Source organism: Apteryx mantelli, chromosome Z, assembly GCF_036417845.1.
Source record: "Apteryx mantelli isolate bAptMan1 chromosome Z, bAptMan1.hap1, whole genome shotgun sequence".
NCBI lineage: Eukaryota > Metazoa > Chordata > Aves > Apterygiformes > Apterygidae > Apteryx > Apteryx mantelli.
This window is the reverse complement of record NC_090020.1, coordinates 68,362,715-68,388,770: the sequence shown is the minus strand read 5'-3', so window position 1 is coordinate 68,388,770 and position 26,056 is coordinate 68,362,715. Positions and strand designations below refer to the sequence as shown.

General features: G+C 38.4%; 1 protein-coding gene and 1 long non-coding RNA gene across 4 annotated transcripts in view; both read right to left on the bottom strand.

Annotated features, from left to right (window-relative positions):
• Positions 1-403: 403 nt before the first annotated feature.
• On the bottom strand, positions 404-10,230 carry LOC136995415 (uncharacterized). Its single transcript, XR_010887009.1, has 3 exons — positions 10,159-10,230; positions 7,195-7,246; positions 404-610 (listed from the first exon to the last, which is right to left on the bottom strand). It is a non-coding gene; the product is annotated as an uncharacterized lncRNA (long non-coding RNA).
• Positions 10,231-20,463: 10,233 nt separating this feature from the next.
• The window catches only part of ARL15 (ADP ribosylation factor like GTPase 15), a 234,102-nt gene continuing 228,509 nt past the window's right edge, over positions 20,464-26,056 (bottom strand). For all 3 annotated transcript variants that reach the window (XM_067315690.1, XM_067315688.1, XM_067315689.1), the window contains one exon: positions 20,464-24,464. In XM_067315690.1, the coding sequence (XP_067171791.1) occupies positions 24,312-24,464 (153 nt within the window). In that variant the 3' untranslated portion in view covers positions 20,464-24,311. The remainder of the gene's footprint in view (positions 24,465-26,056) is intronic.

Genomic DNA, 26,056 nt, shown 5'->3' with positions numbered 1-26,056 from the left:
GACAGTGTAAGTTATGGTTGTTTATTCTAGCCTTTAATTAAATCTTATAGCAACCCCTAGAGTTTATTAATTTAAGGTGATTGCCTAAATTTGAGCCCCACTTTTATCTCTGTTTTAAACATCATTATGATATCTTAAAGATGTAGTGAGAAGACTCTATTCCTCCTCCCATACCTTCCCATCTTCCACCTCTGATGCTCACGTTTTATCCCTCCCAGCTTCATTTGTTTCAACAGCCCCACAATGACTTTTATAAATAGAGAAAATTTGTTAATTCCAGAAAAAAATTATTACAGCCAAGTTATAAGTGCCTGGAAAGGTGGTCTGTAATGGCTTTGCTGGCAAAGGCATGACTTTAATTAGTGCTGACAAGATATTAACTCCCTATTACACTTACCTATTTTCTGGCTCAAACACTTGGAAAAACATTAGGACTTGCAGAATGCAATTTCTTTCCTTTCCCCTTTTCCTGAGGTTTCCAACAGAGTTAGGAAGGGCAGCTCCCTGCTGCCGTGATGTGGTACGAGCCTGGTGTATACTCAGCTGACTGGCATTTACTGGGTGAAGACATGCAGGAGCAGTAGCATGGTGCAGAAAGGATGGATGAGCACTGTGGTAAAGCAAAAGAAAGCAATAGAAAAAATTCTCATTTTCAGGTATCACAGGCCTGAAGTGTGTCGGTGGTAGAAAGTGTTTCTCCCTTTGTTTGCCCTTTCCCCTTTTTTTCTCTCCGTACCCTTTTCCTTTCTGTCCCACAACCTGTCCCCCCCACATGCAGCCTCATGTGATTGTCTCAAACCCTACATTTTTTACCTTTCCTAGAGTTAGCAGATGCGGGGAATGGGAGATGTCTGGATTTCACATGCCACTCCTTAGCCCGAGCGTCTGGTGCCACCACTGCCCACCTGGTCCTGGTGCCTTCAGAAACCTGAGTCAAAGGAAAACTCTGCTTAAAAAGTCAGGCTTCTGAGGGGTGAGTGCTAACAGACTGCGCTATGGGTTAAGGGATTTTTAAAAAGACTAGCTGTTTAATCTGGGGTTGTTAGCCGCACCTAGGACACCCTTGTTCTCTCCAGTTCACCACATCTCTCCTTCTTGTTACTTTATCACGGAAAAGGCCAGTTCTTGCCTTGCAGTCCAGAGGCAGAGAGAGGGTACTGGGAGTTCCAGCTTCCTTTGGCTTGGGCTCTCACAGGACTTCTTTGATAAGCTCTTTGATAAAAGGCTGTTTTGTCCAGGTATTGTTGCCAATGTTTTTGTGATTTTTTTTCCCCTGACTAGTAGAAGAACTAGTCAGAAGGGAAAAATAACATTTTAAATACATTCTTCTCTCCTTTTGTCAGACATACGCTACTTTTCAGATGAGTTCCATTATCAAGATTATTGCTGAAAATAGACAAATTATCTGATAATCACAGCAGGGTTTCTAGGATTTTTAACTGTACAAAACATCTCTCAATTTCCCCCTACAGGACTGTTTCACAGCCTGATCAGAAAGCAGCGTCTGATATTCAGACTCTTTTTTCTTAATTAGTCAGAGATTCAGACAAATAAAATCAATGAGCTGAGCTCTGACAAACTGATTTATTTCCAGGAGCAATGTCTCACTTTGTAATATCGTTTGAGGGCTGTGTATTCCTCTATAGTTCTATTTGCCAAGCTCCAGACAGAGGTCATATAAAATTAGTCACATGTATAAAAAGCTACTCTTTTTCTTCGACCCATTATTCTTAATTACCCGTATCCTTGAGCCATTCTTTTTCTCCTCAGTATTTACACCAATCTCATGTTTGCTCGTTGTTATCATCCCTCTTAACAGTCTCCTAGCCAAGTTCCACATGACTAACTCCCATAATCTCCGTGGCAGGGAATAGTAGTGGAAATTGCAATTGGTGTGTGTTCACTGGCAGCCCGACAGGACGTTGCCTGACAGATGAAACAGTCCCCATGCGATATTCCAGTATCAGCAGGCTCCCACCATTACCTGGCAGCAAACCGTCCATCTCATAGGTTTCTCAGGGCAGCTGGAAATGGGCTCAGTCCAGATTGCCATGCCACCAGCTCCCAGTTAAGCAACTTGACAACTAACTTATGCCAATATTAGCAGTCATGCAATTGCATCTTGAGCTGGATCAGATAACTTGTCTGGCTGAAAACTAATATGGAAAAAGGAAATAGTAACACTGGTGCAAAGGTGGGGGAGGAATGCAAAGTACACAGCAACTTAACTTGATGTGAACATGTGCTGGCCCTATAGACCAGCCTCTGCGAAAAGCCACCCTGACTGCACTGCTGTCCTCCTTTTTCTGTGAGAAATGTTTCCTAGTGCCAGCCCATAGGGATGGAGCAGACTTCTGTTGAGTTTTCTACTGTAAGAATGGCACTTCCCCAGTAGGACTCATAACTGCTCTAAGTACATGATAGACTTGTTGGGTAAATACTGACTGCTTGCTGCACAGAAACTGTGGTTCTTTGAGATAAGAGGTCCACACAGAAGCTAAGCATACAAGATCTCAGCTGCACTGTTGGTCACAAATGTCTGGTAGGACTGAATGTTTTCCGTTGATCTCTTCTTGCCCTGCTTCCACGTCCACTCACATTGTGAGGAAAGAAAGGTCCCACTGTCCTTAGGTAAGAGGAAGCTCTTCATTCTTTGAGTGACTGTTCTGTGTGGATTTTGGTAAACACCAAGCAGCTATCTATCTGCTGAGAGGGTGGGTATTTAGGAGTTTCCTTTTACTTCTTGCAGGACGGTCCTAGCAATGCAGCATCTGCCCTGGATGTTTCTATCAAAAAAATTGGCTTGGACAAAACGGTGCACCCCTGCTCTACACATTTCAATAGGAGGGGCTTTCAAACGGTCAGTGAGATTTACCTCAGTTTTGCCAGACTGGGTCTACTGTGGCTGACATAAGTAAAGAGGTCAGGTCCCCCAAAGTCCCCATTCTTCCAGACTGTATAATGGCTACTAAAAACACTAATTTAATTCCTAATGGCTCAAAGTGAGCTCATATCGAGCCCATTAATAATATAAAGATGTCCAAGAAAAACTGGGAGAAAAGCATTGGGGGAAAAAAATAATCCCTGCAACATCCCAAGAAATCTAATCATGATAGGGTGAGAAAAGAATGCAGCCCTGGATTGATGGATGATGTGCAGATATTTTTTGTTAGAGCCTTATGAAACAAGTAGAAAGTCCAGATGTTTCAGAGAGACTAAATAGTTCAATATTTCTGAAATGGGTGTTGTCAAGGGAGCTAGTTAACACTGAGATGCCCAGATAGGCTGTGTCTTCCACTTGACTTTATTAGATGGCCTAGCTGAGTATTTTTTCTATAAAGAAAAGTGTTCTGAGCTTCAGCAGAACAACTCTCTTCAATTCATTTCAACTAACCACATCAGAATGCCAGACATCACAAAAGTGGATCTGTGTGTAGGACCTGATTGTTGTTCCACATGACTGGGGAAAATAGCACAAATAGGGTGATTATGGGCCAACAAAATCTTTGGTCCAGTTTTATCCACACGCACAGAAACCTGGTGGATGGATAAGTCATTCAAAGACATTGAAATTGCTCTATACTCATGCATTTCTAACTTAAAAGACCATTTGTTATTCCCCACCTCTCTGGAAATTTGAATCTTGTCAATTCGGCTTGGAAACAACAGACTTTATTCTCCACTTTTACTATCCCAAGCCGTTATTTTCATTTGTCAATAACTCTGCTGGTATTTGTACTGTTAATCATCTTCAGCCTGGCATTAGAAGAACCTCTAAAAATATCACGCACTCTGTTTCTACTTTAAGTATATTAGTGAGGTGCTTAAAAGACTAACTTAAGAGAAAATATTCTTTCCTTTAATTGTTCCGCTCTGCTAAAACCTAAATCAATCACAGTTCTTCAACACTGTGACAAGACCTAAGTCAGCCAGAGCTTTGAGGTATATTTACCTTGACATTTTATCTTGGTTAATTTTCAAAAGACAACAAATCCTGCATCCAGACTTTGCTCCAGTCAATCCAGTGGCTTTCCAAATAGCAGTACACCTTAGATAATCTTCTGTACTCTGAAGAGTTTTTCCATCACAGCTGGGGCTTGGCTGCTGGCTCACTGTTCCTCTCGGCAGGGTCTCCTTGAGCAACAGTCTCCCCGCTCACTGCTGGGATTTTCATCGTGCAGTCTCTGGGATGCCCTTCCACCAGCTCCTGGAGGAAGGAGGAACTCCTCCTCTGCCTTCCAGGTAGCTCTACAAAGTAATCAGTGACCTTCACAGATGTTCATAAATATCTTTTTCTTACTTTCTACACCTTAATCTCTGATGACTTCTCTTATTCTTGACCCGATTGGCTCTGAGTGTTTTCACCTTTTGTTCTTCCAGGTTTTCTGACCCAAAAAAACAATAATTACAAACTTTCATGACCTTCATTCGTAACAGCATTGATGACACCCCCTCAGTGGCTTGGAAGATGTATATATCTTTACAGCTGTAGTTGCTTCTTGCCTATACTATACTTCTTTCCTTTGGGGGGGGGGGGGGGATGATAGTCTCATTCCTTCCTCCATCACTTTGCAGGCTTTGTGCCAATAGAGTTGGTGCTTTACCAGCACCCACCTCTAGAGGCTGTTTCCCCAGTTTACTACAACATTTTCCATATGCATGTTGATATCTCAAAGAATCACAATTGCTTGAGGTAAAGACTTTGGTATTTCATATACTGCAAGTCTGATGAGCTAATACTTTCCCCTTGTTAATTGCTTTTCTCCTAAGAATCTTAACTTATTTTTGAACACAAAGCAACCCATTTTCACACCAGCTGAGGTAGACAGACAGGTTTTTTAATGACTGCTTCATGTCCTCTTTACAGGGAAAATATGCTCAGAAATACCATTTCATTTACATTTTATGATTTCTGTCTGGTTTCCAAGATCTGATATTTCTTGGTAGTAATTCTGATAACAATTGTATTATATGCAATACTTTCCTTTGACCCAAGGAGTGGTATGTGTGCATATATAGGAGTGTGTGTGCAAGAAGAGACACACACATACACACACTCCTCTTTCTTCATATATGGAAAATGTTTTTCCTTAACAGCTGAACACACACAGATTCTTAGTAAAATAGAGAACAGTGCAAAGAAAAATATGTAGTTTCTAAGTGTGACCAGTGTATGCAAGATGTAATCATTGTTGGGACCACTGAAAATTGCATGACCAGCAATGATTTATTAGTAGCGCAGAATCCAGGGAAATACTCCCCTATAAATTATTGTTTCCCTGTCTCTAAGCGTTCAATAAATTCCCAGCTTGAGCTGAGCCAGGGAATGTATTTTCTCCTCTTCTCTATGTTTCTCTGTGGTCTGTATTATCATTCACTAAAATAAGGCCGTGTCCAAATATATTTTCTTGATCTGCAGGTTTGAAAGCTTTTGTGGCTCCCCCTTTGACCCCTCCTCCCTCTTCGGAATTTCATAAATAAATCACTAACTAGCATTCACATAATGAATTGCTCTCTTTCTTAGTTCTATACTAGTTATATACTTTTTAAATAAGAAGGGCAGAGTAACACAGACAATCTAACTTCAACTCACTAGGTTGAAAGGCTTGAAATATGTCTTTTTCATGTTCACACTGCATGATTTGTCCCTTTCTTTCAGAAAAGGCATCAAAATATTATGGATAATTTCCCAAAGTGGTACCTTAGTGGCAGATCAGAAAAGCCTCTTAAAAAAAGAAATCTCTGGTTATTTGTCTGAAAAAACACCATACCCTGCCCACCAATTGTTTTTTTTAACTGCTTAAATGCTTTATGCAAGTCTCTCTTTGTACTAATTTCTGAAATTTTCAGGAAAAGGGAGGAGGAAGCGTTTATCATCAGGTGCCAAAAGAACCAGTTAAGGGTACTTGCTGGGTACTGCAGTTGGTGCTATTTTCACATGGACAGAAATGACCCAAACTAAGGAGTCTTTCATATTGCCTAAGCAATAACTAAGTTGTCAAGTTGACAAGCCATTGCTGCTGGAGTTGGTCAAAGTGAAGTTCATCTTGGCTGTGAACTTGCTGAAGATGTTACCATGAGCAGCAGGGGTTGGGGAATCTGCTGATTGCCATTTTGAGAAGATAAAGGGATAGATTCATCTTTCAAAGATTCAGTCACACCCAGGTAACCACTGGTACTTCGTGGTGGCCTATGGTGAATTTCTGCTGAGAGAAAGAGAAAGAGAGAGAAAGAGAGAGAGAAAGAGAGAGAAAGAGAAAGAGAGAAAGAGAGAGAGAGAAAGAGAGAGAAAGAGAGAGAGAGAGATGCCAAGCCACTGTTGTAATACCAATTAAGGAAAAGAAACCGCACATGAGGAAGTGCAGTTTCCAAAACTCAGTAAATTTGTGTTTCACTGCTAAAGACACAGGAAAAGGAAAATCCATTGTACGCTGGCTCCTGAGACAGGTAGCTGTTGCTACTGGTGGAGGAGGAGGAGGAAGCTGTAAAGATATACCAGGCCATGGATGGGACAGGCCATTTAAGCCAGCAGGCAAAGATACATCATTTGAACCAAGAAATCATTAATTGGGCCTTCTGGTTTTGTTTTTAATTTTAAACTGCATTGGTCTGGGCATTGTTGGCTTTGTAGCCACGACAAGGCTGGTGCTCGACTCTTTTTTTGCTAAGATGCTAGACAAGTTCATCTTTTGAAAATTAGCACACGTGACTAAACACACAATGATAAAAGCACTTATATTATTTCCATAAATTCCCCTGACAGCCATTTGAATGCAAATTGAGCAGAAAGAAACCCTGTTTAAATGAATTAACAAGGAAAGGCGACGGAGCAGGGGAGGGAGGGAGGAGCAGGACTGAACACAGACAGAAGTAGATGCAACCTCTTAAAAAATAGAGTTAGTTCTTATTCAATATAAATAAAGAAGGCATATTAAACACCATTATTTAAGGTCATAGGCCTCTTTAGTTCATTTATCCAGCTCTGAGTGCACTAATACAGTCAAGATAGTGAAACATGCGTCATCTATTTCAATACTGCAAACCAGGGACTGCTTGTTATGTGTTGGCTTTCTTTTCTTTTGTCCCCATAAACAAAAGGAACAGAAATCTCTTAATTGAAATGATAACAGCACAAAATTGAAATGATACAGCACAAAAATTGTGTCATATGTTTAGAATCTGCAGCAAACATACCTCCTTTTGGCAAGGCTCTTGTGATCGTGCCTGCTGCCCTGGTGCGTGCAGGCTGTAGAAGATAGATGACTGTTAGAAGATTTACAGTAAAGCTACACTTAATCAGTCAACCAGTTTATTTTGGCTTGAAAACTGTGAAGACAAAGGTTTATAAAACTTCAAAGAGTCTGGTAGATTATTTAGATTGGGCTTCTCTGAGGAAGGGCAACACTGCTCAGCGCTAACATTGTTTCCCTGCACTGCTCCTCAGTGCAAGTCGAGGCTGTGGCACTTTCTGCCTCCAGGGTCTGACTGTGAAGGGCAAGGGAGGAGGTGGGGGACAAATATGCTTCTTCCAATAAACCCACTATCAAAGAAGCCATATGGGTCTGCAGGTTTACCTGAGTATTAGTCATAACAAAGCATTGCATTAGAAAGGATTTAGGCAGGAAAAATAAGATTGATGGAAATTAATCCTGTGTGAAGTAGCATGGAAAAACAACTCTGGGAGGAAACTAGAAAGAAACTAGGCATATACTCTCCCACATGTTCCTAAATCAAGCATAAGCTGCAATACATCTATATGCAGTCCTCTCATATCTTTCATGGTGTGCAGCCTCAATAGATATACAGAGACCTAAAGACAAACCAAGTGTGTTGTGAGAAGTGGCACCGGTGATTCAGTGTGTGGTAGTATCACTGCTCTACTGCTATTCAGCTCTGGTGAGTCAGGGATAACTGTATAGATGGACATATCATTTTCAGAAGAGATATAAAACTTTGGTGCAGCTTATTTGCAAATACTATGTTTTCATTTAAAAAGTTATTCAATCTTAAATAACTTACCGTTTAAGAAACTTTCAATCCCTGTCACTAAATTTCCACTAAAACTGTAAATAAATTTCACATTGTATCAAATACTTGAGACTGAAATAGTCACATAAGGCCGTTTGGTTTAAATAGTCTGAACTTTGAGAACCACAGTACACAGTCCAACCACTTTATATGCAAATATGAATTTCATATTGCCTGAAAATTAGAAACTAGTTGATTTGAATTACAGTTAAGACATGAATAATACATTTAAATAACAACATGAACTGTCCATAAATCTGAGATAGCTGGTAGTACAATTTAATCCAATAGCAAGGGTTTGAAATATGTAATAGGACAGATTCTAAATTGTGAACAGATAGGCTTTCTTTGTGGCTGACTGGGTTTGAGTTCATGTTGTTCAGAAGATACATGTGAATGTTTAGCTACAGCTGAAGGAAATGAATTATATCCAATAGATCCTTTCTTGTACAGAATACATCAAAAAAGACAATGCCAGAATCTATGAACTGCTTAGACAAAAGACTCTTCAAAATTAGCCTTCCATGAAAGCAATTGTTCCATCATCATCTTAATATGAGCCAAGAGGTAAGTATATCATTCTTATGTGAAGTTGCACTATTGTACGCACATTTTCTCCATAGAATTATAGTACTGTGATGCAAAACTTAGCTTTTATCCAAAAGGACTCTCCAAGAAAACTAAAATCCATGCCATGCTGGGACACTATCTTGTCTCCTCTGAAACACAGCTGCAGAAGAGAGTCACAACTGTTTACAAGGTCCAACAGGACTACTTACAAATTGACATTAGTGAAACCAAGCCTCTTGTCGCCAAATTCATTTGGTAAAGATAACAAAGTGAAGGCCTTGACAGCTCCTGAAAGTGCTATAGGAATCTTACAATTAAAGGATTACAACTTTACTTTGGTGGTCGCATGTTTAGAAGACTAATTGCACACGGAAAGCACTGCAATAAGAGCTCATGTTCAAACACCAGCTTTGCTTCAGAGTCTGGGTGATCTTCAAGTCAACATCACCATGGACCTTGGTCTCCCTTTCTTCAAAATAGAAGGACACCCCCCCACACACACACACTTCTGTAGAGGATGTTGTGAGGCTTAATTCTATGGGCTTGTGAAGCTATTTGGATAACAAAGGAGAAAGAGCCTTAGGAGAATAATGTTGTTTAAGTCAGGGTGTTCCAACCACACCAAACTATGGCATTGGTTATGTATTGCTGTGAGGAGGTGAAGTGATAGAAATAGATCAACTACCTTCACATCAGGCAAAACCACTTCTCTAGAGTGCTAACAGCAAGTTCTGCCCAGATATCACATTCAAGTGAACCACATAAAAACTAGATAAAAAAGGAGAAAGATCAAAATGGCCAGATCTCTTTTAAATGTTGTTCTGACTGGATGGCAAGATATTTTAGGTTAAGGTCACATAGCAGTCATCCTATAAAAATGTACGTAGTTAAATGTGTTACATATTCCTGCAAACAATTGTTTATATGGTGATGGCCTGAATGTCAGCAGCACAATCGCTCTCAATTCCTATCAGACAGGCAATGGAGGCTCTAGTTGCTCATCAGTGGAAGTTCTAGCGATAACTGGCAGATGTGAAAAACAACAACACTTCGTTAACACTCTCGATACAAAGCTGTAAGTCAAATTTTCAGAACTGCCCTTTTCCCCAGCAAGATTTCAATTGCTTGAAAGGGGAGAGTGAAACGGAGATGGTAAGCAGCCGGTAAAAAAACATCTCCCTGAATGATCTTAAAACGTTGTTAGGCAGTGGTCTGAACACAACCAGTGGCATTGTGGCATGCTATAAAGGAACCACACTATGACTTTAGTCAGCCCTTGCATTACACTGTGCCATAGGCACCACCTTCCATTGAGAAGATGCTGCCTGCAGGCCAGCTGGAGGTCACCATTCACAGCATTCGCAGGCCTCATAACTGCTGATGCTGGTATAGCAAGGAGGTATGGTCCTTCTGAGGTTAGGGCCCTTTTCAGGGCCTTGAAGATCAAGAAGTTAAGCAAGAAATTAGTGAAACTTTACTGGCTTCATACATTTTTAGCTTTACAGATAAGATTAGGATCCATGTTCTGGACCAAAGTTTCTGGCTGGGTATTGGACTTACCTGCTCAGAGAATTGCATGGCCTTGAGATGAAAAAAATGTAGAAAAGAGCAAAATTGTCTGTACTAGGGAAAGGAGGCAAGGAGAGACATCTGGCCAGCTGGGGATGCAGATAGAGCACTTGCTCTGTCTGGGTTCCAAGGACAGACCCATGTCCAGATTCATGACCGAGGACCAGTGGATTGTTTTGCAAGTGCTGGAACGAGAAAAACTATGTTTAATTCTCTGCTCATGAAACACATCTACCCTAAGTGAGGGAAGGTGATAACCATCATCCCCTCTAGTCAGTTCATATAGGTTTGCCAAGTTCACCCTGCATTCAGTCACTCTCTGCTGGGGAAATGCTCCCTTGCTCCATGTATTTCTACTCTGTCTTTTCATCCATTGAAGGCCACTGGAGACTCATTGCATGCTGCATAAATGCTGCAAACTTGGAGAGAATTCACAGATGGAGGGGAAAAGGTATAATCCCAATGTTTTGTGAGACCATCAGCACCATAGTCCCCGTAGCTCAGAGACCAACGAGAGCCACAGGTCTCTGTAAAAGGGTTGATAATTTGCTTTAGCATGAAGGTGGCCTGTTCTGCCCTAATTTTGAAACTGGAGATAACTACAACAGGACTGGGAATTTTACTGAAAATGAAATCTAGCCCATGTGCTGCGTGGGAAAGATGTGTTACAAGGGCAGACAGAGAAATGAGGAAGGATGACAAAGTTTCAAAATAAATTCAATTGTAGATAAAGTATATCTGACACACAAGCAATTCTGACAACAAAAACTCACATTTACATCTTCTGAAACTTCAAGGTAATATTTCTTACTGTTTTTTCAACACAGCATTTTCTCCAAGTGCGATTTTGAGAATGGACATCAGTCTTTCTTGCAACACTCTTTAATGAAGCTCTTGTGGTAATATTTTTCTCTCTGAATTTCCTATACTCATTAGTTCAAGAAACAGAGCATGATATATTGTGGTGTTATGTAACCACACAATACAAACATGCAGATTAGACACTACTCAGTAAGAGCAAGTCATTTCCATAGACAAGGAAAAGAAGCAACAATTCTGAAGGATAAATAAATATTGCAACAATGTATGTATTACAATTAAAACGTCCCATAAAGGATTAAGTAAGAGCACTGTTTTTAAAGAGAAGTTCTTTCCTTTGTTCTGTAACCACAAATATATGAGTCACTCCAAACTTTCATCATAAGAGAAATTAAAATAGAAAAAAAATGATGGCATTTACCTTACCATATGGAGGGCTACACATCTCAGTACAGTGGTGGTATCCAACATGCTTGTCTGCACTCCCACTTGACTCTACATCTGTCTAGCTACCCAGGAGAATGATGCATCTGGAAAGGTTGAATAGGCCAAGGGAGCTGACATGTATTTTGCAATGTTCTTGAGAAAACTTACTGGAGAGAGGTCAACATATATTTTTTCTTGCATTTATTTGCATTAAATAAAAACATATTGTATGTTTTTGAACACTCAGATCTGTTTTTCACTAGGAGTGCAGAAGCATATTTGAAAGTGTTTGCTTTGAAGAACCTTGTATGGAAGGGGAATGCTTGAGAGAGCATAATATGAGGGTTAGTACTGGGCAACAGATGTAGACAAAAAGAAACAAACCAGGTTTCTGATAGAACAGATTACAGCAGAAAATGCTTTCTGAACAAGTTTTACAGTTACAACCAAAAAATTAGTATTGTTATTTATAGAGTGAACTATGAAAAAATCCTCATCAGGGCATAATAAGCAAAGAATATAGTGAGTAAAACATTTTTAAATATTGAATAAAAAAGAGAAATATATTTCTATATTCTTTAAAGATTAAATACTGTATGAGGAAAAATTACATGCACAAGCATTACCATGTTTCAGTAGCCTGAGTTATTTTCTTCCTTATTAGGTTGCTGACCCACAGAGGGGACAGAAGCAAAGGTTTGTTCATTTGCTTTAAAAAGTCAGTGAGAATAAGACCTAAGAAAAATTTGATAACTTGGACTGTGATTAAGATCAGTTGGTGATGGCCTCCAAATCTTAATACCTTAAGTTCAGTAACAGTGAGAACTGAACAGATCTTTGTAAATCAATGAGTCCACGAGGATTTATAGAGCAGGATGTTTTACCTGCCAAGTGGTTTCTCTTCATTGCCTGGATGAGATAATTTAGCTTTCGTGCCTCATTATACTTTCTATTGTTTTCTCAAATTTAAATAGTGTAGTACAAATAAGAAATTACTCTCTCTGCAGCTACAGAAGAAGACATCTCAGTAAAAAGCTGGTCAAACACTTAACAAAAATCCTGTATTTGAATGCCTAGCCAGTAACTTCTATTCCATTGGTTTAACTTTAACTATGGAAATAAATGAGTACTTCTGGATCAGTCTTGAACCCTCATAGAAATGCAGAACCATTGTCATTGTTAAGGAATAGATAGATACTCAGCAACAGTCACATCTCTGATAGCTCGTACTCTGACTAGGTGCTCTTTTATATTTGAAACAGATCTGAAATCGAAACACAGAAAATTCATTTAAAAATAGTTAAGGAGATGATCTGACAACACCTGCAGGTTCTAATTTAGGATGTCTGCCACACTTGTTACTGTTAAAAACTTTTTTTTTTTTTTTAAAGTAATATGCAACTTCAAGCAGACAGGTTATTTGCAGTTTAATTTTAATGAACAATGTAGCATACCTTTATCTGTTTTGACATCCTAGAGTCATAAATGTAAAGTTAGGAAAACAACTCAGTTCTTGTCTCATAATATAGCTGAAGATACTGACCCAAGAAGGTACACCATTTCAAATCATTCTTCCACTTACAAAATCAATTGTAAAATCATTTTTTTTACTGAACCCCCCCCACACCAAATGGACTGCAATTTTTAAACCTATGTGAACTCAGATCATTCCATTTAGCATCCAGTGACATTAGTTTAAATAAACTACAACGGCATCCTTTGTTATTTAAATAGCATGGTCCAGGGCAGTGTCAATGAGGATTGGAAGGTTGGAGAACTTTCTCCAAGTCAGCCTTGGGAATTACAGAGCGCTTTTTATTTCCTTTTGTTCTGTTTTGTTTTAAACTTCACCATTCTATTAATGGATCTACCTAATGATTCAAAGATTTATTCATAATTAATGTGTTTTGTAGCTACACCATTCAGCTACTAGTGATTTCAGAAAGTTAATTTACACATCAGTTATTCACTACCAGGCTTGCTCAGCTGGATCTAGTCCAAACCTAACAAGAGGGTCAAATTTCAATATTTAAAACAGATCATAAACTTTCTCAAATTTGATTGCTTGAAGTGGCAAAGTTTCTAGTTTCCACATTAACCAGCAGGCATTCTTTAAAAGAGGCAACTGTGGATTATTTAAAATACCTAGAAACTTCCTTCTATGCCTCTTGGTGCAAGGTGGCCAGCATGAAGGTTGTAGGCTGTATTTCCCCATGTCAGTAAAGGCATGACTCCCATAGCCATGAGAAAATCCCACATTCTGGTGTATTTGAGCACTTCACAGAAGTTAATGAACCCCCAAAGCCCTTTATCTATGTCCAAAGCAGCAGTAAATCAATATTACATAGAGATGCTAAGAGAGCCAAGGAAGCAAGGGTCAGGGATAGGATTAATATTTAAGTATCTGTTGTTCACTTCTGTATTTTTTCCCCACTTACCAACACTTGTTTTCAAAGTCAAAAGGCTGTGCTCCTTCAGGATGCTGAAAGCAAGGATTTTTCAGTAACCTTAAGGCTGTAAGTGACAATGTTCATGGTATGGCTTGGAGCTCTTCAAGTTGTTGGAGAAGGCCACATGCTCATGTTTCTTTCACTCCACTGATCTATATGGGAGCATACTTTATATAGCAGTGACCTGGGGCATAAAACTCACTCCCAGAGAAAAATCAAAATGTTTCCTAAGTTTTCCATAAATTTTTGTGAGCTAGAAACACCCTTCTCCCTTCTCCTATTAGCAAAAGCAGGTTAACCTCATCAGTTAAAAAAACACAAGGGTAGGCACAGTGAAGAGCTGGGACACTGTAGATGGCTTTCCATCCCCCAAAAGCCAACTCTGTTTCCGTTTAAAATACCTCTGAAATCTATCATCTACCTTGTCTTGCATTTCTGAACTACAGATATCTGCACCCAGATGCGATGCTCTTCCTGCCACAATTCCCAGGACATGACACATTACGTCCAGCCAGAGCAGCGGGATCCAGGAGTCACTCAGCACCCCAGCTGGTTTGCTCTGATGGGAATACCGAGTCCTTAAACACAGGTATTTTTGTTACTGAAGTGAGCCTGTATGCCTGAAAACACCAGGGGACAATTATGTTGAAGAAGATGCCATTACCCAGAGGTACTTTCTGAAATAAATAGTATGTTAGAGGTCTGAATCACTCATCTGAGTAAGGGCCTTGCCCCTGGGGGGAGGGGATGCGTGAGCTGTTTGCAAGGTCTTCCAAATGTCTCCTCCGACCTAGGAGCTGGGCTTTGATCTGCGCAGGATGACAGTAAGCCAAACTGTCTCTCATTCAAATGAATCTGCCAGACAGTTGGGAGACATTCCACAAAGGGTCACCAGCAAGGGCTGCAGAGGAGGGCGACTCCAGCCCGTGCTCCTTTACAATATCTCCTCACCGCCTCATCTGTCTGCCGAACAGGCCTGCTGAGATTTCCCCCCACATTCAGACTCAATTTGTATGCAAATCCTCCCTCATTTGTTCTTGCTCCCTTCAGAAAGGACAAATTTAGTATAATAACTGTAATTGCTTTAATAACATGAAAAAAACGACACCTTTATGGGACCAACAATCAAAGATTGAAATTGTAACACAGCATGACAGGTGTGGAGGCATTGCCACCATTACCGATTTTCCCATTTCAGTATTTCTTTCATCATCTTGAAAAGTGCTTATCTCAATAAGTCAGGCATGGCCAGTTTGTGGCTCTTGAACCCCATGCAGTTCACAAAAATTTATGCACAGCTCCCATGCTAAAGGCACGTCACTGGTTAGCAGTGGGGCTCTGCAGGACAGCAGCTGCTGGGTGATTTGAGCCCCTCCCTAGAGGAAGAAATGGGTCGGTATGGCCTGGCAAGGTAGAATGACTATCAATATTTCTTCAGACTGGCTTCTCCCATCCGCTCTATTATGTCCATATTTAATATCTTATGGTCATTGATTCAGGCAGAAAATTATCCCTGTTGCATATCATAGAGCCAGAGGTCACAGTGCCCATTCACAGTGGTGGCCTCTATCCCCAGTCACACTAAGCTAACCTTTTGCATTCCTCTTGCTTATCTAGCTTATGTCTGTTCTTGGCATCCATCTCTATGGAAAAGGAAAATGAATGGTCAAGTAATTTTTCAAGCACAGCCACCTTTCCCTTCCTCAAACCTAACATAGCCAACTTTTTCTGGTTTAATTCCAAGATTAGCCAATGGGAATCCATTTTCAGCATCAGTCAGTTGGACCTAGGCACATCTGATCTTGGCTTTTAGTTATATTCTAATCCTTTAACTAAGATGGTTACATTTTCTAGTTGCTATTTGCATCATACCCTGCAGTTATAATCATAAAACTGAACCTTGGAGCTAGTCCTACCGCAATAGCTCCTGCTTTAGTAAAAGATAAACCCAAAGATCAGCTATTGCATGAATCAGAGTTGTCTGTTGGCTTAAAGTAGATAGTATGATCCAAACCAAAACATGCCAATAACATAAAAATGAAGAAAGATGGTGAGAAACGGGTCTTCATGCACACTCAGAAGGAGATAGGCCACAATACTATCTCTCATCTATAGACAACTGCAAATGGACTGATTCCTTTGAGTGCCAGGAGACCTCTCCTGTCACACTGGCCTAAGTGTCTAGTCTTGCCTAGACCCCTGCTGCTACACCTGCCTCGACAGCCTCTCCGAAGGCACACTCGCATGATGCAGGAGGGAACTGTGTACACAGCTGTGAACATTGAGGGCTTTTTAAGCATTATATGCGAGTAGGAATTAAAGGATCAGACCAGTAACCGGAAACATGGACTAGCAGTGGGCTTAACCACCTCCTTCAGGCCTTAATCAGGTTAGATGTGAAGTGGTTCCCACAGATGATCTGCTTGAGAACATGCAAATCATAAGTACCCAGATATTATAAAATGCCAAACTTAAAAGAGGAAATAGTTTGTCTTCTGTTTAATTTGGCCCAAACCTAAAGGCAAAACTGCATGTTGAATCTCTCACAAGCGACCAGAACAAGATTCATCTTCCCAAAGCCATTTTATGGAAGATTTCTCCTCAGTGTTGAAAAGGGAAGAAACAAATGAGATTTCTCCTCTACAAACATTGCGTGCATTTTCTTTGTCTAAGTTACCATCAACTTATCAAAACACCACACATTTGACTTTGATATTAAAATTATTTGGAGACTAAAAGCAAGCACTAAAAATAGGCATGGTATTTGTATAATCCATTATTGTAGGCTATACAGTACTGACACCTCTCAGTGCAGACAGGACTGAACCAAACCTCAGGTTCACACATCAGAACAAGAGAATAAAAGACAAATCAAGAAAAGAAAAGAAAAAGCTGAATTTCTGATCTCAGAGCCTGGGCCACCAGAAACGTTTCTGGTTCTGCTAAAGCCTTCGATGCTTGAATGTTAGGTACTCTTGATGCTCTTCAATCTGAAAGTGAACACTAAAGTCAGTTTGCTTTGTAAGTGAAATGAGAGCGCCAGGAACAAAATCTCAACAACATACTGCTATCTTTGGGTAAACATTTGTTTGTAATATCTTTTAAAAACAATACTGTCAACTTCAGTGATTGACGATTTCACCCCATTTATCACTGACAACTAGAACTATTTTTTCAGCTGTGGATCATGTTAATTGTGGAAGCTAATAGATAGGAATGTGAGGTAAATGGTCTCAATACCTTTAATATATGTGATGACTTTACCAGACTTGCAATACTGTATTTACTGTAACCAAAAGGTCATGCTCTATATTTTAAAGGTAAATAGTGAACTTCTCTGCATCAGTCACACTCCTGTAAATTATGTACAAAAATATTTTTGGAAAAGGCAATTAGGATTCTCTCTTTCTCTCTCTCTCTCTCTCTCTCTTTTTTTTAATTAATCTTAGTTTCATATGCTTCAGAAAAGGCTTTCAACTTAAACTGAGACATGTGTAAACCAGGGAGGATTACAACTATCTGGCTGACAAACGGCATTTTAGTAAGGGTGAACTAAGGCTGTTATAATTTGCCTTACTGACAATGAATGCTCTTTTCTTTTCTGCAGCAAGGTAAATATTGTGGAAATGGTGACAGTGCATTGTGCATTTCAGTATTAAATAGAAAAGCAATTTCATAGATATTGTGGTTTAGACATTGTTACCTTTAAGTGGTGAAATCCCATTCCCATCTTAAATCTCTATGTCTTACAAAAACACTGTACATGTGAACTCTATAATAAAACAGTTCTGATACAGTTTTGTTAATAGACGTTTGCTGTTACAAGCATTAAAAATACATCAGCAGAAATGTGGACTTTGAAAGGTATACAATACTACTACATAGGAGCTCAAAAAGGGGAATCTTTTGGAATTAAGGAAAAGGAATAATTTGGAGGTATAATCTCTGAGAATATACTATTAAAAATTTTAGTACATACAGTCTGCTATGATATGCATATGATGCTTTTGTTTCAAAAAACCAGCAAGATATATATTAGTGGAAAATGGATATGTGCTTTCAAGTAAATGTGATGCGGTGACACTGGAAAGGAAATGCTGTTTTAGCATGTGCTAACAGAATGCAGAATGGATTAATTTCTATAAAAGAAATTTTTAGAGTGCCAACCTTAACACACAGCAGGAATTGTTGCTTTAAAGGGGCCGTGTCAAAGTTGACAGGCCCAAAATGTAACCTACCATAAAATTAAACTTTCTACGAAATGCCCTTTTGATCCTGAAAAATCTATCAACCTTCCAAATCCAAGGCTGTCACATTGTTAAAATACCAGATACTTTGCTGTGTGGACATTAAATTTAGGTTTGGTTTTGCAACATATATATGAAAGTCATGATTTTGCTCTGTCCTCCACATTATCTTTGTAACTATGCAAGATATTCATAGCATTTAAACAGTACCAGATCTTTTATTTGGGACTTCCATGACTTAGAATTTCAGTTAGCAACAATTTACAACAAAGCGATAACATGAGATCTCTATACCGCAAAGGTAAATGTCTCCTTAGGAGGACAACGATTGTTCTTCATTCATGAAAGTTGCCAAACAACAAAAGGATTTATTTTTATCTCGTTTGGCTTAATACATGCAAATACTTTCCAGTGCATGCTGAAATGCAATAAATTATAGTTACACGGCATAGTAAAACAAACAAACAAACAACAAAAAAAAAGTGTTTCACTTTTTCAAGGTGACAGGTTAAAAAAGAGTACTGTGATTGCTGGTTTTATTTTTTGGCATTTTTAGCTCAAACTCTGATAGGGAAAATTGAGAAAATTAATTGTGAACTGCTTTCTTTATATTGCACACAATCATAATAGAAAGCTACATTTCATGTCTATCTGATTAGCATGCGGGCAGGTTCAAAAATACACATGGAATTTTCATATGAGAGGTAATGTTTCTTTATTTAGAAATTAACTATACAACAGCTTTTCATTACAAATATGCTTCTTATCAAAAAGAAGCTTTTTTCAGGCAATGATTTTCTCCATTCCCATAATAGTAGTATGGCTGGGCATGGATTTCATGTCACCCCTCCTCTTCACACCTTAAATACCTACTTAATTTTTCCTATTTATCCCAAATGACCATAGGACCTTTTGCTAAGCACTCTTATTGGTTTTACTGTAAACCTGCCAACCAGATGATTACAATCTGTCCCTCCTGTTTTCACAGCCTTATTGCCACAGACAGCTGGAGTTGCATAGACTGTTAGCACCAATATTCACAGTTAAAAAGCTACCTTCTCTAGACAGTTTCAGTGATGTAAAAATGAAGGCATATGTAAGACACATTTTAAGTGGAAGTGCTCAACACGCTTGATGCACAAACACTCATTCCACAAATGAGGCTGTCCGAAATATATTTCACCTGAGAACACCAGAATACCACACATTACATTTTTCTATGAAATTTGGTGAAAAAATAGCAGGATACACAACATACTTTTGGCTTCTTAAAAAAATAACTGGAATGAAAGCTAAAATATAAGTAGCTAGGATGAAGCACAAATTTCTCACAATAACTAGTTAAATTAGACCTGATCTTCAGACCAACCCACACAATAAAGTTACTCAGCTCACCCATGATGGCTGAGGATTGAAGAGAAATGATCTTCATCTAACAGATTTCAGCAGCCCTACTTGATTTCAGGGGTCCTTTTTGACTCCAGAGACTGAAAAGGTACAGTTTTTGTTCTCATGTAGGAGATGGGGGGCTTTCTCATCCCTGTGTTAATCTAGGCCCTGGGTGACTAACCCCACAGCTGACACAAACAGATGTTTTTACTTGTTTGAACTATTAGGTCAAAGGGCTAATGAGCTAATGAAAATTCTTTAAAGATCTATCAAATGAGACATGATTAGTAGATTTTCAGTCCCTATTTATATGAAAGAAAAGAATGAAGAAAATATTCTGCGTTTACAAATCTATTTCCATCCCAGTTTTGGCTAAGAGGCAGATTTAAAAATAATAAAATAAAAAAAGCATACATACCTCAAGAGCTGAATCAGGAACCTCCAGTCTGGCTGAGCAGTGCTGTACTTCCATCAGCTGTGTTACAACTTGCATTATGAGCATCTTTTCCACTCAAACAATGTGTGATAGAATAACATTAAGATTACGTTGTCTCAGCAAGTTTCTTATTTTTTCCCACAGTATTTTTCTTTGCTCAATTTTTTTCATGTTTTCCTTGGTATATGTCCTGTACTGTGTCAATGTATTTAAAAATATGTTCTAGTCATATAAACATGTCCCTCAATTTAACATTTGGGATAACTGTATGAGGATTATTCCAAGCTGTGTTCCAGCAATAAATCCACAATGTATTTCAGAAATATTTCCAGAGTAACAACACTTTACTGTAGAAATAAATCAACCAATTTTTGGAGGTTTATGTGTACCTATGTATAATTTAGCAATTATTATATAGTAATTATTTGTTTTCATCTAGGAGTAAATAACTTATTTTGAAGATTCCATATCAAGGTAATAAATCATGCTCCCAAACCAGTTAACACTGAAGAAATCCAAACTTAGCAACTCAACTCTACACAGTGTTTATTTTCATTTTGTTTTTGATAGTGGAAATTGTGTATAAATCACAAACAGTACAAGTTTCTCATGTCTGGCAGTTGTCCACATGAATGGGTCAACTACTGTGTATAGACACTGTATTTTTAGTATAAAGTCAAGATAGTATGGCAGTTAACTAATACTCTCAACTACGGTAAAGATACAAACTTTTGTAATATAAATTAATTGCCATTACAAAAAGGCAACTGTATTAACTAATACGGTACAAAAACCTGCAACTTCTATAAATATAATGAAATGCAAGAAGTTAAATGAAATAATACATCACAGATTTCTGTAAAGCGCATTTGAATAGGCAAGCTAAGATACACATGGAACATTATACAGCAAGAAAGAATATCAAAACCCACGAAGATGTAACTTTTTTTTCCATACAAATGCTAGAAGTACAAGTACAGGACACAACATGGAAGCAGTAAGATTACCAGCTGAGAAGGGGTAGACAAAGAAGTCTTATTGACAAGTTGTAAAGCATTAGGCAGCAGACAGAAGCTTGTCGAAACCAGCTGTTGCTGGATACTGATTGATAATGTTTTCATTCTGACACCTGAAACACGGCAGACAGCCACAGGTCTGAGGAGCAGCCCAATGTGGGCACATACACATACACACACATACACACACAAAGTAATTCAACAGATGTCTAAAGAACATTAAAGCACAATATCTTTTTTAAAAAGACAATGTTCACTCCTTAATGAACTTGCATGGAAAGCAGAACCTAGTGCCCAAGTTTATTTCATCTAAATGATGAACACATGTGAAAAGATAAAAAAGCAAATGAGATTGGTCATCTGAATAAAAACTGTATGGTGCTCAAATATTCTACCGTAGCCATAGTATTCAAGAACACTTTAGACAAGGAAGTGTGACAGGAGTTGTTATGAACATTTTTAATCCCTCCATAAAAAGGTGAAGGTGTTTAGACATTAAAAAGGTACACATCCATTTAAGTCCATCCACAACACAAAACCACAAAAGAACTACAATCAAAGTAAAGTAAAGTGTTGGTCTTAGCCATAATCAGTTATGAGGTATTGTTTCAACCTGTGATAAGGAATGATCACTATATTAGTAAGAATAAGGATATTTAAAGTCATTATGAAAACAATCACTGCTCCTGTGCAGTTGGTATTTTCCTAAAGAAAAAGCATTAAGCATCAAAAGGTCCTTGTCTAACTACACTGGCATATGCCAAAGCCATGCCTCTTTGACTAGTTGGGCCTTTTAGATGTTAGCCACGTAGCACCTTCCAACAGTGCATAGTTGGGAAATCATAACCAAAATTTAAATCAAAAAGCCTAAAATCTTTGGGCCAGACTCACTGACAATACAAATAAGTACAGTTCCAAGAATTCAGTACTGTTGGGATTATTTTCACTTGTGCCTTTTGTCCCTCACTTTAATAGGGGAAAGCAGGGGAAAAACAGTAAAAACATTTTACCTCTCACCTTCTAGTTAATGTTAAATGAAAAAGCAGTAAAAGCTCTGAATCCCTCTTTTTGCCTCCCCAAACTGCCTGCCTTCTCCTGGGAAATACTTTTCTCACTCCTCCCCACCATTTCTTACTTCTTGTTGTCCCTAACCAGGAGAGAAATCTGGGGACTCTGTATTTGCTCATGTTAGCTAAGAGAGAGAGAGCCTGAACCTCTAAATCAGATCCAATTCCTCTTTAAACTCAGGAAAAGGAGCCTCCTTAAGCCACGCAAGAGAAACTGATGGGCAGCTGGGTTGCTTCTAAATTGTACAGAGAGAACTGGAACCAGCATAGGGCTCCTCAGCCTGTATTTTAAAATGAAGGATTCCAGTTCTTGGGTATTTCCAAGAGTCTGAGGATTGAGGAGATTGACCTGGCAGGAAAGAGAAGAAAAACAAAGCAAGAGGAGATGTCCTTCAGGCTTATGAGCAAAGCTTTCTGGCTATTCTATTACAAAATTAAACAAGGAGCTTACCAGTTTTCCCAGCTTCATTCTGATAATAGGAAGTGAGTTGAAACAGTGATTATAAGGCCATGCATTTGGGCAGATATAGTTCTGAAGGAGCAAGCCAAGAAATCCATGGAAATTAAAAAGTAAACAAAGAGCTATAAAAACATTTTGTTTAACAAAGAGTATAATTACTAATAATAGAGAAACAGCTTTTATAAGCCTTTATAAGCTGATCCTTGCTATTTTTTTATTCTCAAATAAACTAGTGAGAAACTACAATATACTTTAAACTTAAAAAATAAATGTTCGGAGTGGAAGGATATGTTGCTTAAAGCCCTGAAAAATGATTTACAAGTTTAAATACATGAGAAGCAGAATCAGTGAAGGACCATTGGCACATCTCTACAGTTTGTTTGCGGATGCTCATGCACATGGGGAGCTGAATGCACAAGGCACAACATTCAAGGCGTGCACCAGTCCAGAGACCGGTTTGCACATACCCTGTTGTGACTGACTGAGTTGTGAACTACTGACCTGGCACATTTCTTTAACAGACCGAACTGGTTTATATGGTTTTAAAAATGAACAGAAGGTGGCCAAAAAACTGCAAACCTACAATGGGGAAAACTTGGAAAGAGGAAATATGCACTGTGTTACTGGCACCAAATGGGATTTTTCCAAATGTATTACAAATTTTGTATCCAATGAATACTATTTTGTCTTCTAAGTAACATTCAGCCCAGAGGAAGTTTTAGAGAACAAGTTATAAACCCTTGAAAAGAGAAGCTTATAATACAAACACTGGCAGGCCCTTAATTGTGGTATAGATGCCTTGGCACTGTTACGATAACAGTAGTACTCTATGAGCAAATGATACAGGAGGCAATCCTTATTTAAAATCACAGAATCACAGAATCACAGAATGGTTGAGGTTGGAAGGGACCTCAGGAGATCATCTAGTCCAACCCCCCTGCTCAAGCAGGGTCACCTAGAGCACATTGCACAGGATCGCGTCCAGGCGGGTTTTGAGTACCTCCAGAGAAGGAGATCAGTCACACTTCAAATTAGTAACCAAGCATGCCTCCACAGCTGATTTACAAGACATTCGCTTTGCTTCTCTTCATGAAAAACTAGTTTCAGTGAAAGTTATTACTTTACCCCACTTCTGTATATTTTCTACAATGTTGTTACTTAGGCCATCTTATTGTCACCTATTCTTAACAAATACTGTTACCTGCACATACATCTGTGCCTTAATTTCCTCTTCAGGAAACTTCCACCAAAATAATGTTTTATGCCTTTGACAAGGTTATGCATTAGATTTTAGAATAGGAATCAACCAGCATGTCAATTATATTTTCATTTAGCAAAACTCCAGACTAAACTGTGCATTAACAAGAAACTCCTTGCTTTTAAGGTATCATACATCAAGAATCTCAGTGGCTGTGTTTTCTAGACAGACTGTGGGGTCAATAAACAAGCTAATACAAATTAGTCTCACAAATCCCTAAGACATTAGTTATTTTTAAAAGCCAAGGTAGCAGTTAGAATTCCTCCTTTACAGACTACGTTATTTTTGTGCGTGCAAAATTTCATATCAAGGATGATGACAACGCAAGAAAGCAACATGCAGTGTGCAGAACTAGTGGTAAACAAAGAGGAACTCCCTATTTCAGTAGTGTAGACAATTTTACTGGAAATAATCATGTACCTGATTCACAGGGTGTTTATTTTAACAAAAGGGTATTCTGCGCTAACTGTGTATGACATACATCATAGCACAGTCTTGATCGCCCACCATAATTAAGCTGTGAGCAGAATGAACAGGTACAGCGATGACCGGAGAACCACTCTTCTCTCTTGCGTTTCACATTCTTGAAGGTTCGAAGTCTCTCTCTTCTAATAAGTTTATTAGAAGGGAGAAGCTGTCTTTTACTGCTTCCATATCATCCAAGGAGCAGGGTTTAAGAATCCAGCGCTTTCCACGTGCAAGTGGCTCAAGTTCAAAATATTTTTTGATCTATTAAAAAAAAAAAAGACAAATCTATTAATAACACAATGACAACATACTTTTTTTTTTTAAGATGAGAGAGACAAAAAAAAAAAAAAAAAAAACCACCCCAAACCAACATGTAAAAGATCAAGGATACTCATTTTTAGAATCTTACTCACAGCTGTTCTTATAATATAGGTTATATGTTGTGACCTGAAGTGTTTTCTTTTGGGGTGAGTGACCTGCTTGGAAGCTACCATTCTACCAATACGTTTAACAGCATGGGAGGTCTGGGGAAGAATTATACACACTTAAGGTAGAGCAAAGCACATGAAGCAAGTGGTCAGAAAAAAAAAAAATCAAAAAACATGGCAAAACAGCAAAAATAGCAGTAGGAAATTTTAGGTTAAGTTTGTACTTTAACATTAAAGCTGTATGTTACATCATACTGTTACTGGTAAACATTTAAGATACAAAATTTGCTGCCAAACTAATCTAACAACAGTAACTGTCAAAAATTTACAAATCTTAAACGTTCCATTCAAATGTAAACTATAGTAAGGGGCTTCATAACGACCTTGAGAGCACTAGAAAAATAAAAATTCTTCCAAAATCAGGTTTTTTTTAATTAAACAGAGGAAACTAGAATACTAATTTGATTAGAATAGTAATAGGCATTATATGTGAGATATGATGGTTTTCTATCATGTTCTTCCTTCTAAATTCAGTATATTCCAGGGGCTTAAACTACTTACTAACAATAGGTAATAATGACTATAAAGAAGGAAACCCTTTAACTAAAAAATTCCATTTGTATTTCTGCAGCAACCATGCAGAAAGAAGGCATAAGAATAAGATGCCTTATAGAGTTACAAGTTATAAGGTTATTATAAGCCTTGACAAAACATACTGAGGAAGATGCAATTTCTTGGAAAGACCCATCATCACTGACACTAATTACATCAAATATCAAGTCAGAAACACAGACCCACCAAAAGAATGCAAAATAAAAGATTTTAACTTGGCATCATACTGCAATCACTTTTCAAATTAGCATGCACAGTGTCAAATCTGATTTTTGATCCTATTAATGCTTCATGGAAAAAGACAGCAGTTTGCAGGCTATTCTGATCAATAGATTATATTAAGCTGTTTTCATAAAACTTTTAGTCTTTGATAGTATTTGATCCAATAGCCTACTCACATCAGACTTGTCAAAATACACATTTAGTTTTTACATTGAAATTATATCCATCAATACTTGCTATTGTCAACAAACCAACAGAAATATTTGGTCCTAACTTAGTTTGCACATTCTTGTTCCTTATATTTCCTGCCAAAATATTCTTAATTTTCTCCTATCGCAGACCGAGCCACAAATATGCACAACAACAGGAACAGTTACTTGTATTGTAGGCGGCAGAGGCCCTAGACAGGCAACTGGAGCTGCACTGTGCTAGGCTGTGCACAGAAAGCAGAAAAAGGCTTCAAAAGCCCCAACAAGCTGCAAAGTCTCTATACAGCTCTTTAGAGTATCTATACAACAGTTTTATTTAACTAATAGTTCAATCTAATAGAAGAAACCGATTGTAGTTGTATTAACTCACATAAATCACAAT